At 47.9% G+C, this 15,756-nt stretch overlaps 1 protein-coding gene across 1 annotated transcript in view; it reads left to right on the top strand.

Moving 5' to 3' along the window:
• LOC139241032 (natural resistance-associated macrophage protein 2-like) overlaps positions 1-15,756 on the top strand; it is a 148,868-nt gene that overhangs the window by 86,167 nt on the left and 46,945 nt on the right. Inside the window, exons 7-9 of the mRNA XM_070869754.1 lie at positions 2,710-2,777; positions 14,286-14,441; positions 15,489-15,647. Coding sequence (XP_070725855.1) covers positions 2,710-2,777; positions 14,286-14,441; positions 15,489-15,647 — 383 coding nt within the window. The remainder of the gene's footprint in view (positions 1-2,709; positions 2,778-14,285; positions 14,442-15,488; positions 15,648-15,756) is intronic.

The following is a 15,756-nucleotide window of genomic DNA, read 5'->3' as shown; positions in this document are numbered from 1 at the left end:
CAAGCGCAGGCAGCGGAAGGAGCGTGCGGCAAACCTGTCCCACCCACCATTTCCCTCAACGACAATCTGTCCTACCTGTGACAGGGACTGTGGTTCTCGCATCGGACTGTTCAGCCACCGAAGGACTCATGTTGAGAGTGTTATATCTCAAATAAAGCAATGTGACTGAGTACTCTAGACTTGAGTAAGTGTGACCTTCGTCACTTTATTCTGACTCCAGAATGCTGGCACAGCATGGGAGGCCTGTTTATATGCAGTGCTCCCAGGGGATGCTGGGATCCCTTGGGACTCCAACAGGTACGCCCTCTGGTGGCGGTAGACTGCTGGTTACAAGGTGTTGCATACATAACAGAGAGTGGAAGCAAGTCTTCCTCGATTCCCAGGGGCTGCCGATGATGATGATGAACTTGCGATGGGGTTATCACCTCTGGCGCGGTGCAGCCCTGTGCTGACCCCCTGTCTCCTGTGGAGCATCAGGTCGTTGCGGAGAATGCTGCTGTTGTGGCTGGGGTTTTGGTGCTGGACCTCCCCTTGCTCTGATTCTGTGGTCCAAGGTGACACAGCGTATGTGGCACGCATGCTGATGTAATAGATGGCAGGTAAAGTGGAGATCTGAGGGGCCGATCCCTCGATGTTGTGATGGTGACTAGCGATGTGGTGAGAGGGGCTTCCGAAGGTTGTGGAAACCTGACAGCGAAAGCTCTGCACAAAATGGAGTCAGCGAGAGCCTTTCCATCAGCCGCGCAGACTGCGAGCACCATGGGAGCAGGCCGGGGAGCGGGGGGAGCAGTGTGGCGGTGTACCACTCCAGGGGGCAGCACGTGCTGGAGCAGGAGAGCAACGGCAGCGAAGAGGGCGACTGGATTGGACGTCACCATAATCCATGTCGGTGATTGGAGCGTGGGCAGGTACAGCAGGGGCGGCGAGGTCGGGGAGAAGGAGCAGTGAGAGATTGCAGAGGGATGTGATCGGGGCCAGGAGAGGCATGAGTTCGGGTCCAGGGGCCTAGGGGCAGCACGGACCCAGCCCACACTGCGATATGTGTGCGCACTAGGCCCGTGCAGCAGAGCAGGTCTCCAGTCATCCTGGATAACCCTTGCCACTGGACCAAGACCTGGCTCTGTCAAGCCCGTGTGGTGGCTGGTGTGCAATGGTCACCACACGTTAAAAAAATCCACACACAGGCATCTTCCACCCTTCAACATGTAGTTTGGGATCTGGAATATTAGGTCCTTCATTGAAACATCTGTAACTTTTTGGCGTGGAAGCAAGTCATCCTCGACTCGAGGTACCGCCTATGATGATGATTCCATCAGCCAAGTAATCAGGCGGAATGTGGGAGTATTCATGTGTTTTTCCCAGCTTTCAATGAATGAACTCGGCCAATGGCCACTGAGCTCCCGCCTCCCCATCACAGGCGAGGTTCCCCAGGTGCGTGAATCTCGTTCGCTACAAGTTAAACCTGATGTTAAAAAGGCAGCTACGGAACTTTCAACAAGTACTTCAATGAGGCTGCCCGCCTCTGCTGAGCAGCTCCGGGGCATGCTGGGAAACGCTGTGAGTTAAATGCGGAAGTCGGCAGGATGATGGCACTGGCAATTTCGCCAATTTTTACTGCCGACCCATCCCCGCAAACCCGCACGCTCGGCACCGGGAACATTCCGCCCAGTGTATCGCAGGTGCAAAGGTTCCCCCTCTGCCAAAACACTCGAGAGAGATAGACAGGGACAGAGAGAGAGAGGGTGAGAGAAAGAGGGTGAGAAAGAGGGTGAGAAAGAGGGTGAGAGAAAGAGCGAGAGAAAGAGTGAGAGACAGAGAGAGAGAGACAGAGAGAGACAGAAAGAGAGACAGAGAGCCAGACAGAGAGAAAGAGAGCGAGAGGTAGAGAGACACACACACAAAGAGAGGGACAGAGACACAGAGAGAGAGAGAGAGAGACACACACAGATAGAGAGAGAGAGACACACACACACAGACACACACACAGACACAGAGAGAAAGAGAGAGGCACACACACACACACACAGACAGAGACACACACACACAGAGGGACAGAGACAGAGAGAGAGCGAGAGACACACACACAGTGACAGAGACACAGAGAGCGAGAGAGAGAGACACACACACACACAAAGAGAGAGACACATGCACACACACAGACAGAGAGAGAGAGAGAGACACACACACAGACAGAGACACACACACACAGAGGGACATAGACACAGAGAGAGAGAGAGACACACACATACAGAGGGACAGAGACACAGAGAGCGAGAGACACACACACACACAGAAGGACAGAGACACACACACACACAGAGGGACAGAGACACAGAGAGAGACACACACACAGAGGGACAGAGACACAGAGAGAGAGACACACACACACGGACAGAGACACTCACACACAGAGACAGAGCCACACACACACACACACACACACAGGGATAGAGACACAGAGAGAGAGAGACACACACACACAGAGGGACAGAGACACAGAGAGAGACACACACTGAGCGTTGGGCCTCCCAGTTGGGACGTGTACAGTCTGTGTCAGTTGTGCACCTGAAAATAGGCCATAGCCAAGTTTTAGCCCATTGCCCTTTGGGTTGATTATGGCCTTGCAGCATACGCTGTCCGATTGGGTTGATGACAGGGTGGGATATATTGTTCTGAGCATGGTGTAACAGCAACTCCCTTCCTCCTCAGGTCTGAGAAAGCTGGAAGCTTTGTTTGCCTTCCTTATTGCAGTTATGGCTTTCACTTTTGGTTATGAGGTAAGAGTGGATAAATTTGAAGTTTTGTAACTCTGATTTGTAATATGTTAAACTGCAATATATGCAGGCTTGCTTCACTACTTCGAATGGATGCCAAATTCGTTGTATTTTTCACCATTCTTTTCATGATATTTCTGAATCTGACTGAATTGCCTCTGCTTGAGTCCATGACACAGGTGCAGTATTATGCCAAGTTTACCGGTGCAGTGGGCCAGCCTCTGGAGAAGGGTCTGGCACAGCTTTGGGTTAAGATGTCTGGAGGGAATTCAATGGCGTGTGATGTGGGATTTGATGTTGGAGATCTGGATCTTGAAGCTCTATTTGTAACATAAATGGTTTGAAACCAAGACAAGTCAGGATTGCCCCAATCGTTCAATAACAGTATCAGCTGTGGCTCAGTGGGCGGCCCTCGCTCGGTGGGAGGGGCTAGGAATTAGTACGCTAGGTAGGAGGGGCTAGGAGTGAGTACTTTCTAGGGGAGGGGCTAGGAGTGAGTACTCTCTAGGTGGGAGGGGCTAGGAGTGAGTACGCTAGGTGGGAGGGGCTAGGAGTGAGTACTCTCTAGGTGGGAGGGGCTAGGAGGGAATACTCTCTAGGTGGGAGGGGCTAGGAGTAAGTATGTGCTAGGTGGGAGGGGCCAGGAGTGAGTACTCTCTAGGTGGGAGGGGCTAGGAGTGAGTACTCTCTAGGTGGGAGGGGCTAGGAGTGAGTACTCGCTAGGTGGGAGGGGCCAGGAGTGAGTACTCTCTAGTTGGGAGGGGCTAGGAGTGAGTACTATTTAGGTGGGAGGGGTTAGGCGTGAATACTCAAGGTGGGAGGGGCTAGGAGTGAGTACTCAACAGGTGGGAGGGGCTAGGAGTGAGTACTCTCTAGGTGGGAGGGACTAGGAGTGACTATTCACTCGGTGTGAGGGGCTAGGAGTGCGTACTCTCTGGGTGGGAGGCGCTAGGAGTGAGTACTCTCTCGGTGGGAGGAGCTAAGAGTGAGTACTCTCCGTGTGGAAGGGGCTAGGAGTGAGTACTCTCTAGGTGGGAGGGGCCAGGAGTGAGTACTCTCTAGTTGGGAGGGGCTAGGAGTGAGTACTATTTAGATGGGAGGGGTTAGGCGTGAATACTCTAGGTGCGAGGGGCTAGGAGTGAGTACTCAATAGGTGGGAGGAGCTAGGAGTGAGTACTCTCTAGGTGGGAGGGACTAGGAATGAGTATTCACTCGGTGTGAGGGGCTAGGAGTGAGTACTCGCTTGGTGGGAGGGGCTAGGAGAGAGTACTCTCTAGGTGGGAGGGGCTAGGAGTGTGTATTCTCTAGGTGGGAGGGGCTAGGAGAGAGTACTCTCTAGGTGGGAGGGGCTAGGAGTGAGTAGGTACTGCTGGTTACTGCAGGAGTCGGAATGAGTACTCTCTTGGTGGGAGGGGCCAGGAGTGATTACTCCCTCTGTGGGAGGGGCCAGGAGTGAGCAGGTACTGCTGATTACTGCAGGAGTCGGAGTGAGTGTGTAAGAAGTTGATGGTGGGTTTTGGGGTATTTTTTTTGTCAAATTTTAGGGCCTTTTTGGGCCATAAACATCAGCCCGTTGCTGCTGAGGGGTCTGGAGTGCCGGGCCCCTCCGAGGACAATGCTCCCAGTGTGAATTTAATCAGGGGAGAGAATGTTGGACGAGGGGAGAATAAATGGCCCAAAGATTTGGGTCGGGACCCCAGGAGGTTTGGAAAAGAAAACACGGTGGTGGTTCAGTGCGAGGATAAGGAGATGTGAGCTTGGGATATTATCCAGGCGATACATGAGGACTGCGGTGTGGGAAGTTGCTTTGCCTGCCGACCAAAGCCGAATGTTGGGTTCGAAGTGACGGTCAGTGGCCGAGAGGAGGCTGAAGGTTGGTGAGAAGTACTTGGATGTATCTTTGCTGTATTCTGAAGAGGTGGTGGTCTCATTCTTGAACCTGACGGTTTATGTTGAGGACAATGTGCTGATAAAAAAGTTGGAGTCGTGGAACATTAAACTTTGCTCAGTAATAAAGAGGAGATACTATCCTGGAACGCGGATAGCCGATGGAACCCGTTGTGTAAAGGTGCGGTTCCCAGAGGGAGTGAAGTCATTACCCTACAGCATGACATTCGAGACAATGGAAGGAGTGCTGTACTTCCGGGTTCTGTATGCTAACCAGGTGAAGGTTTGCTATTACTGTCTTGGACACGACCATCTGGTAAGAAGCTGTCCAGACCTGTACTGTTATAACTGCGGCAAGTCTGGACACATCGCTGTGCGGTGTGTCACAAAGGCCCCACCTGCTGTGAGTGTGAGGCAGAAGGAAGCTCCTTGAGTGACGAGGAGATGGGAGAAGGAGCAGGAGGTGTGAGTGGAGTGGCCTGAAGAGTGGAGCAGGCGGAGGACACAGCCGGCGAACTGAATGAGGAAAGAGCGCAAGAAGAGGCAGAAAATTACGGAGCAGAAAACAGGATGGAGATGGTGGAAAACACACCATAATATGGCTCGTCTTCAGGTGTCCGTGGGGGGAGCAGAGGCAGGCGATGGGTGCAGGGTAAGTGTAAGTACTCCCTTGGGGAGCAGGAAGGGGCAAGACCAGGAGAGGGAACAAGAGGCAGGAGCCTTAAAGGGGCAGCAGGACGGGAGCGGGAAGACAAAGACACCAAAATGGAGCAAGATGGGTGGAGACGCGCCATTGTCCCAGAGAGAGAAGAAACGGGGAGCAAGGGTCAGCGGTGGAGGTGAGGCCGAAGGGAGTGGCACTGTTGGAGAAACCAGGTTAGCAGGAGGCCTCTCTAAGGGAGATTCTGTATCTGACGGGGGAACAGACCCGGGAGATTACAGATGAGCTCGAGAGTGAGGAGTCAGAGGGGGATGGAGACTTGGAATTGGGGGGTGGGGGGCATCATGGGTAAGGGAAAGGTTAGTGAGGGGCAGAAGGAGGGAGGAGGGGTAGTTCCACGGCCTAAATTTTATGTAAGGAAGAGGCTGAAACTGCAGAGAAAGTTCAAACTTGAGGTGAAAAAGAGCCGGAGGCTGCAGGAGAAAGCATCAGCTGCCCAAAAGGTTGGGAAGGAACATGAGAGGAGGGAAGGGCCAGAGATTAAATGATGACGGGGGGATTATCGGGCACACTTCCTTTATTAGGAGCAATGATTACATTGGTCTCGGTTAGTGAACGGACTGAGGGGGGAGAAGAAATTGCAGCAGTTGTTGCAGTGTTTTAAAGGCACGGACCTGTTGTGTCTGCAAGAAACCTTTTGGGATGAGGATATCCTAGAAAGAGTTCGGAAGGTTTGGAAGGGAAAAGTGTTTGCAAGTTGCGCAAATAATAACCGTAGAGGGGTGACTGTTTTAGTGAGCTTGTCCATGAAAGAGAACGTTGCATTGGTGGACAAGGACACTGAGGGGAGATTTTTACAGCTAAAGGTACAAATGGATGAATTGAATTGTGATCTCTTTAATATCTATGCACCGAATGACCATTGCAAGCGACGTGAGTTTTTTCGGTGGTTATTCACAGAAGTGGCAGAGGCAGAAAACCCTTGTATAGTGGGGAATTTAATGTATTTTTTATCCCGGATGGACATTTCAGCCCAGATGACCATTAAGGATGATAACTCCCGAGAGATGATTGTAAAAATGATGGCAAATTTAAATTTGAGAGACTTATGGAGGGATCAGAACCCCATAAAAAGGGAGTTCTCCAGAAGAGGTTGTGTGAGTGATGTTTTAAAACAGAGCCCAATAGATTTTGTGTTAATGCGGGGAGGGTTAAATTCTGAGGTGATGGAGATTTATTATAAAAAAGTATTTTTTAGTGACCACTCGGCTTTGGTTCTTAAAATTAGGAACAGCAGAGTTAAGATCGGTCCAGGGATGTGGATTTTAAACAATCAGTACCTGAAAGAAATTGCTTTTAAAGAAGGGATTTTAAATATAATAAAGAATGCTCGGAAGGAACCTTTATTCTTGAAAGAAGAAAAGAGTTTGGTAGGACAATTTCAAATATGAGGTAAAAGTTTTTTCGGTACGTTATGGTAAAGAAAGAGCAACAGCTAACCGGCATCAAGAAGAGAATATAAACAGAAGGTTTACAAATATCTGTAAAGCAGTTGACGGAGGGGATAAGGGAGCAGAGACTAAGTGGAAGGTTTTAAAGGTAGAGTGGGAATTATTGCAAGCTGAAAAATGCAAGGGGCCCATTCTCCATGCACAGACTAAAGATGCATTGGAGGGAGAAAGATGTACTCGATATTTTCTAGAGCAAGAGAAGTTGCGACAAAGGTTATCATCAATTGGAGAGTTGAAGGTTGGGGAACAGATCATGAATGAAAGTGTGGAGATTATGGAGACAGCGAATAGCTTTTATCGAGAGTTATATACAAAAGAAGACATTTCCAAATTGGCGATGGAGAAAGTTAGTGCTTTTATTGAAGAGGGTTTAAAGGAGGATGAGAGAAGCAGGTGTGACAAAGAAGTAGGATTAGTGAAAATAAAAGTAGCAATAAGTGGAATGAATTGGGGGGAAAGCCCAGGGTCTGATGGACTAAGTGCAGAATTTTATGAAGAATTTTGAGAGATTTTAAGTCCATTGGTCTTAGAGGTTTTTAAGGAGATTAAAACTGAGGGAAGCCTAGCCCCATCTATGAGGAGAGGTATCATAAGCTTAGCTTATAAAAATAAAGGGGATAGAAGGAATCTGAAGAATTGGAGGCCCATCACATTATTAAATGTGGATTATAAGATCTTGGTGAGGGTTATGGCAAATTGTATGAAGGAGGTGATGCCGCAGATAGTTTCACCCTCTCAGTCCAATGGACAAATGCATGGCAGATGAAGTATAATGTGGATAAATGTGAGGTTATCCACTTTGGTGGTAAAAACAGAGAGACAGACTATTATCTGAATGGTGACAGATTAGGAAAAGGGGAGGTGCAAAGAGACCTGGGTGTCATGGTACATCAGTCATTGAAGGTTGGCATGCAGGTACAGCAGGCGGTTAAGAAAGCAAATGGCATGTTGGCCTTCATAGCGAGGGGATTTGAGTACAGGGGCAGGGAGGTGTTGCTACAGTTGTACAGGGCCTTGGTGAGGCCACACCTGGAGTATTGTGTACAGATTTGGTCTCCTAACCTGAGGAAGGACATTCTTGCTATTGAGGGCGTGCAGCGAAGGTTCACCAGACTGATTCCCGGGATGGCGGGACTGACCTATCAAGAAAGACTGGATCAACTGGGCTTGTATTCACTGGAGTTCAGAAGAATGAGAGGGGACCTCATAGAAACGTTTAAAATTCTGACGGGGTTAGACAGGTTAGATGCAGGAAGAATGTTCCCAATGTTGGGGAAGTCCAGAACCAGGGGACACAGTCTAAGGATAAGGGGGAAGCCATTTAGGACCGAGATGAGGAGGAATTTCTTCACCCAGAGAGTGGTGAACTTGTGGAATTCTCTACCACAGAAAGTTGTTGAGGCCAATTCACTAAATATATTCAAAAAGGAGTTAGATGAAGTCCTTACTACTCGGGGAATCAAGGGGTATGGTGAGAAAGCGGGAATGGGGTCCTGAAGTTGCATGTTCAGCCATGAACTCATTGAATGGCGGTGCAGGCTAGAAGGGCCGAATGGCCTACTCCTGCACCTATTTTCTATGTTTCTATGAGTCATAGGCCGGGACATCGCTGACTCTGTGGTCTCAATCCGAGATGTGATAGAACTCATGGAAGAGAGTGGGAGGGAAGCTTATGTGCTAAAGATGGATCAAGAGAAAGCCTTTGATAGAGTCTCTGATGAGTTTTTATTGATGGTTTTGGAAGCATTTGGTTCTGAGAAAAATTTCTTTGAGTGGATAAGGATCTTTTATTCAAACACATTTAGCTGTGTTAAATGTAATGTTTTTTTATCCAAGTATTTTCCAATGCAGCGATCAGTGAGACAGGGTTGTCCCCTGTCCCCATTGTTGTACACATTGGTAGCAGAGCCATTAGGTTACATGATGCGAAAGGAACAAGGCGTGGTCGGGATGGCGGTTCCCAGTTCCGGGCAGGTATCGGTGATACACCAATATGCAGATGACACGACCTTAACATTGAGAGATGGGGAGTCAGTGAGGAAAGCTATGGGGGCAGTGGAGGAGTATTATAGAGCTTCAGGAGCCAGAGTAAATTATAGTAAGCTCCAATGCCTGGTTGTGGGAAGGAGTATGGGGGAGTGGTTGGAGGAAAGCCCTTTTAAGGTGGTGGAGGTTTTAGAAGTTCTGGGGGTGCATATGGGATGCAAGAAGGATTGGGATGAAGTGGAGCGACTAAATTGGGAACCAAAGGTTATGAAAATTAAAAAGATTTTGTGAAGATGGGAAAGAAGGTGGTTGAAAGTACAAGGAAGAGCAACAGTGGTGGCAGCTCTCCTGCTATCAACACCATGGTACTTATTGATGGTGGAGGATATTCCTGAGTGGGTGGAAAAGTCTATCCGAGAGGCTTGTGTAAAGTTTTTATGGGAAGGGAAACCAGCCTTCGTTGCTTACAATACCATCATTAGACAGAGAAATCAAGGAAGACTCAATTTCCCAGATATTGATTTGAAGAAAAAATCCTTTAGAATTAAATGGGTGAAGAGATTTCTTCAGAGGTCAAATACAAGTTTTTGGAAGAGTTGTTTCCAGCATTTTTTTTAATTAAGTGGGATAGGGAATATTTTATATGGAATACAACAATATGTTTTTGAAATCGATGAAACCCCCTCGCTAGGTTTTATAAGGGGGTTGTAGACACTTGGGCCCAATTTTTTAAAAGTGTGCAGTTTATGCCCAAAGGTGCTGAGGGATTTTTAGAACAGCCCTTATTTTTGAACAGGTGGATCAACATTAAAGGAAAGGTGTTATTTAATCATGCTTTTATAAAAGCTGGTATTATATATGTGAAAGATGTATTATATGAGGTAATTCCAGGTTGGTTGCCGGAAGCGGTAGTGAGGGACATGATTTGGGAGGAGGATCAGGAGGTAGAGGAAAAAGCAATTAAGATCTTGTGTGAGCAGATTGTGAGGGTAATGCCAGAGGATTGGATGGAAGAAATCAATACGCAAATCTCCAAAGGAGGTCTAATTGCTCCCGCTTTTCCAAGCTTTCTGCTGGAGAAAGGGGAGGAGTTGGTCCAAGTTGACAACTGTAAATCAATATCTGGGAAATTGAGGCCTCCCTGATTTCTCTGTCCAATGATGGTATTGTAAGCAACGAAGGTTGGTTTCCCTTCCCATAAAAACTTTACACAAGCCTCTCGGATAGACTTTTCCACCCACTCAGGAATATCCTCCACCGTCAATAAGTACTGGAGATTTCTAATAAGAACATAAGAACATAAGAAATAGGAACAGGAGTAAGCCATACGGCCCCTCGAGCCTGCTCCACCATTCAATAAGATCATGGCTGATCCGATCATGGACTCAGCTCCACTTCCCTGCCCGCTCCCCATAACCCTTTATCCCCTTATCGTTTAAGAAACTGTCCATTTCTGTCTTAAATTTATTCAATGTCCCAGCTTCCAAATCTCTCTGAGGCAGCGAATTCCACAGATTTACAACCCTCTGAGAGAAGAAATTTCTCCTCATCTCTGTTTTAAATGGGCGGCCCATTATTTTAAGATCGTGCCCTCTAGTTCTAGTCTCCCCCATCAGTGGAAACATCCTCTCTGCATCCACCTTATCAAGCCCCCTCATAATCTTATACGTTTCGATAAGATCACCTCTCATTCTTCTGAATTCCAATGAGTAGAGGCCCAACCTACTCAGCCTTTCCTCATAAGTCAACCCCCTCATCCCCAGAATCAACCTCGTGAACCTTCTCTGAACTGCCTCCAAAGCAAGTATATCCTTTCATAAATATGGAAACCAAAACTGCACGCAGTATTCCAGGTGTAGCCTCACCAATACCCTGTATAACTGTAGCAAGACTTCCCTGCTTTTATACTCCATCCCCTTTGCAATAAAGGCCAAGATTCCATTGGCCTTCCTGATCACTTGCTGTACCTGCATACTAACCTTTTGTGTTTCATGCACAAGTACCCCCAGGTCCCGCTGTACTGCGGCACTTTGTAATCTTTCTCCATTTAAATAATAACTTGCTCTTTGATTTTTTTCTGCCAAAAATGACATCACACTTTCCAACATTATACTCCATCTGCCAAATTTTTACCCACTCACTTAGCCTGTCTATGTCCTTTTGCAGATTTTTTGTGTCCTCCTCACACATTGCTTTTCCTCCCATCTTTGTATCGTCAGCAAACTCGGCTACGTTACATTCAGTCCCTTCTTCCAAGTCGTTAATATCGATTGTAAATAGTTGGGGTCCCAGCACTGATCCCTGCGGCACCCCACTAGTTACTGGTTGCCAACCCGAGAATGGACCATTTATCCCGGCTCTCTGTTCTCTGTTAGTTAGCCAATCGTCTATCCATGCTAATATATTACCCCCAACCCCGTGAACTTTTATCTTGTGCAGTAACCTTTTACGTGACACTTTGTCAAATGCCTTCTGGAAGTACAAATACACCACATCCACTGGTTCCCCTTTATCCACCCTGTTCGTTACATCCTCAAAGAATTCCAGCAAATTTGTCAAACATGACTTCCCCTTCATAAATCCATGCTGACTCTGCCTGACCGAATTTTGCTTTTCCAAATGTCCTGCTACTGGTTCTTTAATAATAGACTCCAACATTTTCTCAACCACAGATGTTAGGCTCACTGGTCTATAGTTTCCTGCTTTTTATCTGTCTCCTTTTTTAAATAGGGGCGTTACATATGCAGTTTTCCAATCCGTTTGGACCTCCCCAGAATCCAGGGAATTTTGGTAAATTACAACCAATGCAGCTACTATTCCTGCCGCTACTTCTCTTAAGACCCGAGGATGCAAGCCATCAGGTCCAGGGGATTTATCTGCCTTTAGTCCCATTATCTTACTGAGTACCACCTCCTTAGTGGGGTATGAAGTTTCTATGGGGTATTTAGAGAATGGAGATTTAAGACACCTGCTAGTCAGGAGTTTTGGCAGAATATATACCCACAACTGGACTTCAACAGGATTTGGAAGGGTGTGTGGCGAATTTTAAATGTCCAGAGTGGATTGGACTGGATTTCAAATTGGCTCATAACCGGAATTTTACCATGATCGTCTTATGTAAGATTGGATGAGTAGAGGTGGCAACTTGCCCAGTGTGTGGGGCGCAGGATGAGACTATGTCCCATTTATTGTCCCATATTATGTCCACAGTTGAAGGATTTTAAGTACTATGTTCGACAGTTGTGTGAGGTTTTCTTGCTGGGCGAGGACCGAAGAGCAAGAATGGGAATCCCGTGGGACTCAATTTTGAGATGGGGATTGCAGGAGAGTCTGCCCGAGTCTAGCGGAGTGCCAATTAATTTAATGTTCTGTTTGGCTAGATTGGTGATTGTGCAAAGAAGGAATGCTCTGTGTTTTAAGGGGAGGAAAATAAACCTAAAAGAGTATTTTAAATATAAACTAAAAGATCATTATAATGCTCTGTGAATGTTTTAGTCAGAAAAGAATTTAAAAATAATATTTTATGATCAATTTGTAAAGTACAATAGCTTATTATATGTTACAGGAGACAAATGAAACTTCAGGTTTTGATGGTGAATATGTGTTGGAGGAACGGCTGTGCAGGGGGGCGGAATGGATTTGTATGATACAATGGACTGATCACGTTGTTGTAAATATAGAAACATAGAAAATAGGTGCAGGAGTAGGCCATTCGGCCCTTCTAGCCTGCACCGCCATTCAATGAGTTCATGGCTGAACATGCAACTTCAGTACCCCATTCCTGCTTTCTCGCCATACCCCTTGATCCCCCCCTAGTAGTAAGGACGACATCTAACTCCTTTTTGAATATATTTAGTGAATTGGCCTCAACAACTTTCTGTGGTAGAGAATTCCACAGGTTCACCACTCTCTGGGTGAAGAAGTTTCTCCTCATCTCGGTCCTAAATGGCTTACCCCTTATCCTTAGACTGTGACCTCTGGTTCTGGACTTCCCCAACATTGGGAACATTCTTCCTGCATCTAACCTGTCTGAACCCGTCAGAATTTTAAACGTTTCTATGAGATCCCCTCTCATTCTTCTGAACTCTAGTGAATACAAGCCCAGTTGATCCAGTCTTTCTTGATATGTCAGTCCCGCCACCCCGGGAATCAGTCTGGTGATTCTTTGCTGCACTCCCTCAATAGCAAGAATGTCCTTCCTCAAGTTAGGAGACCAAAACTGTACACAATACTCCAGGTGTGGCCTCACCAAGGCCCTGTACAACTGTAGTAACACCTCCCTGCCCCTGTACTCAAATCCCCTCGCTATGAAGACCAACATGCCATTTGCTTTCTTAACCGCCTGCTGTACCTGCATGCTAACCTTCAATGACTGATGTACCATGACACCCAGGTCTCGTTGCACCTCCCCTTTTCCTAATCTGTCACCATTCAGATAATAGTCTGTCTCTCTATTTTTACCACCAAAGTGGATAACCTCACATTTATCCACATTATACTTCATCTGCCATGCATTTGCCCACTCATTTAACCTATCCAAGTCACTCTGCAGCCTCATAGCATCCTCCTCGCAGCTCATACTGCCACCCAACTGTTCAATAAATATTAATATTAATATATTGGGTAGCACCCTCGCCTCTGAGTCAGAAGGTTGTGGGTTCAAGTCCCACTCCAGGAACTTAAGCACGTAAATCTAGGCTGACACTCCCAGTGCAGTGCTGAGGGAGTGCTGCACTGTCGGAGGTGCTGTCTTTTGGATGAGACGTTAAACTGAGGCCCCGTCTGCTCTCTCAGGTGAATGTAAAAGATCTCATGGCACTATTTCGAAGAAGAGCAGGGGAGTTCTCCCCAGTGTTCTGGCCAATATTTATCCCTCAATCAACATCACAAAAACAGATTATCTGGTCATTATCACATTGCTGTTTGTGGGAGCTTGATGTGCGCAAATTGGCTGGGTGAAAATTCACTTACTTAACTGATTAATTCAGTCTGAATAATCAAATGACACAGTCAACACAAGTGTCTCTTAGTTAAATGTTTTTCTCTGAGTAATTTAATGGATATACAAAACCGTGACCTCTAATACCTAGCAGGACAAAGGCAGCAGGCACATGCGAACACCACCATCTGCAAGTTCCCCTCCTGACTTGGAAATATATCGGCCGTTCCTCCTTCGTCGCTGGGTCACAATCCTGGAACTCCCTCCCGAACAGCACTGTGGGAGCACCTTCACCACACGGACTGCAGCGGTTCAAGGCGGCGGCTCACCACCACCTTCTCAAGGGGCAATTAGGGATGGGCAATAAATGCCGGCCTGGACAGCGACGCCCACATCCCAGCAATGAATTTTTTAAAACGGTGCTCCTGTTAGATTTACTCACACTCCCTGCAGCTTAAAGTGTCCCAGGATACAGAGGTTTGCTGTACCATTACTCATCTAACAGACTGTGTTTCTCTGCCCCACAGTATGTGACTGTAAAGCCGGACCAGGGACAGCTGCTGAAGGGGATGTTTGTTCCCTACTGTGAAGGCTGTGGAACCAAGGAGCTGCAACAGGCGGTTGGAATTGTCGGAGCTGTGATCATGCCCCACAATATCTACCTGTACTCTGCCTTGGTCAGGGTGAGTATCTGCCTACAGCGAGTGAATGTGCAGCATGATTTCAATATGGGCACACCGCTGTGTCCCAACACGACAATGCCAGGAAACTGATCTTCAGCGATATTCCCAGTGCTTTGGTAAATTCATTGATACTATCTGTAAAGTTAAAGATTTCCTGTTAGTTGAACACTCTCTCAATTTAAAATACGTATTCGGGTTGATTTTTACCCCGAGTTAGTGGGGGGAGGGGCGGGGTTTGCAGGTGGGGAGAGGACGGGCAGGATGAGGCGAACCATTCTCATTGGCCTAATTTTCAGGCCCCGGGGAATTTTACCTCCTGGGCCTCATTTAAAGGCTGCCGGTGCACTGCCTGCTGGGAACAGGCAGAAAGATGGCACAGAGCGGCTGCTGGCAGTGGGCACCGGGTGGCTCTTGGGCATCCGCCAGCTTCCAGGTGGCAGGGAGGGGGTTTCGGGCAGAGTCTCACAGGGAGGCTGGGCTTTGGAGTCTGGGAGAGGGCAGGCCACAGCCTGGACCCTCCTACTCCTCCTGGCCCCACAACCCACCTGCTTTAAGCGGCCGCTACATCCGCCTGCAGGGCCCTGCAGGTCAGAATCGGCAGCACGGTGAGAGGGCCAATTGTTAACCCTCGACTTTCCAACCAAACACAGATTGACGTGCGATCCATTCTCGTTTGCTGCTTGTGAGATCTTTTCTGTGTGCACACTGGTCATACATGTGCCGACTAAGCAAGTGCCATTGCACTGCAGGGTAGCATCAACGCGCAAGTGGTGAGTCTGGGAGTCACCACGGGGAACTTTTACACATGATGCAGCCCTTCCAGCAGACTGGCACTATAGGTCAGGCGGGAACGTGGCAGAGGTGCCCGTGACATAGGCAGGAACCTGGAGACGCGGGGTCCCGGGCATTCACTGCCAGGGGCACTGCGTAGGCATGGTGAGATACTTCTGCTGAAGCTCCATAACCAGTTGACACAGCGCGGGGAGAAAACGGGCGGGGAATAGAATTGAGGGACGAACGAGTGCTGACATTCTCTCTCTTTCTCAGTCCAGGGACGTGAACCGAGCCAATAAGAATGAAGTGAAGGAGGCCAATCGCTACTTCTTCATCGAAGCCTGCGTGGCTCTGTTTGTGTCGTTCCTCATCAACGTCTTCGTGGTCTCTGTGTTCGCGGAAGCTTTTTATAATCAGACCAACGAGCAAGTGGTGAGTGTGGGAGACACCGTGGAGAATATTTACACATAGCGGTCTCTAGTTGCTGCAGCCCTTCCAGCAGACTGGCACCATAGGCTGGGCGACAACGTGGCAGAGGTGC

The sequence above is a fragment of the Pristiophorus japonicus genome, chromosome X (assembly GCF_044704955.1).
Source record: "Pristiophorus japonicus isolate sPriJap1 chromosome X, sPriJap1.hap1, whole genome shotgun sequence".
Classification (NCBI taxonomy): Eukaryota; Metazoa; Chordata; class Chondrichthyes; family Pristiophoridae; genus Pristiophorus; species Pristiophorus japonicus.
Note: the sequence above shows the minus strand (reverse complement) of the source record. Positions and strands in the feature narration are given on the sequence as shown.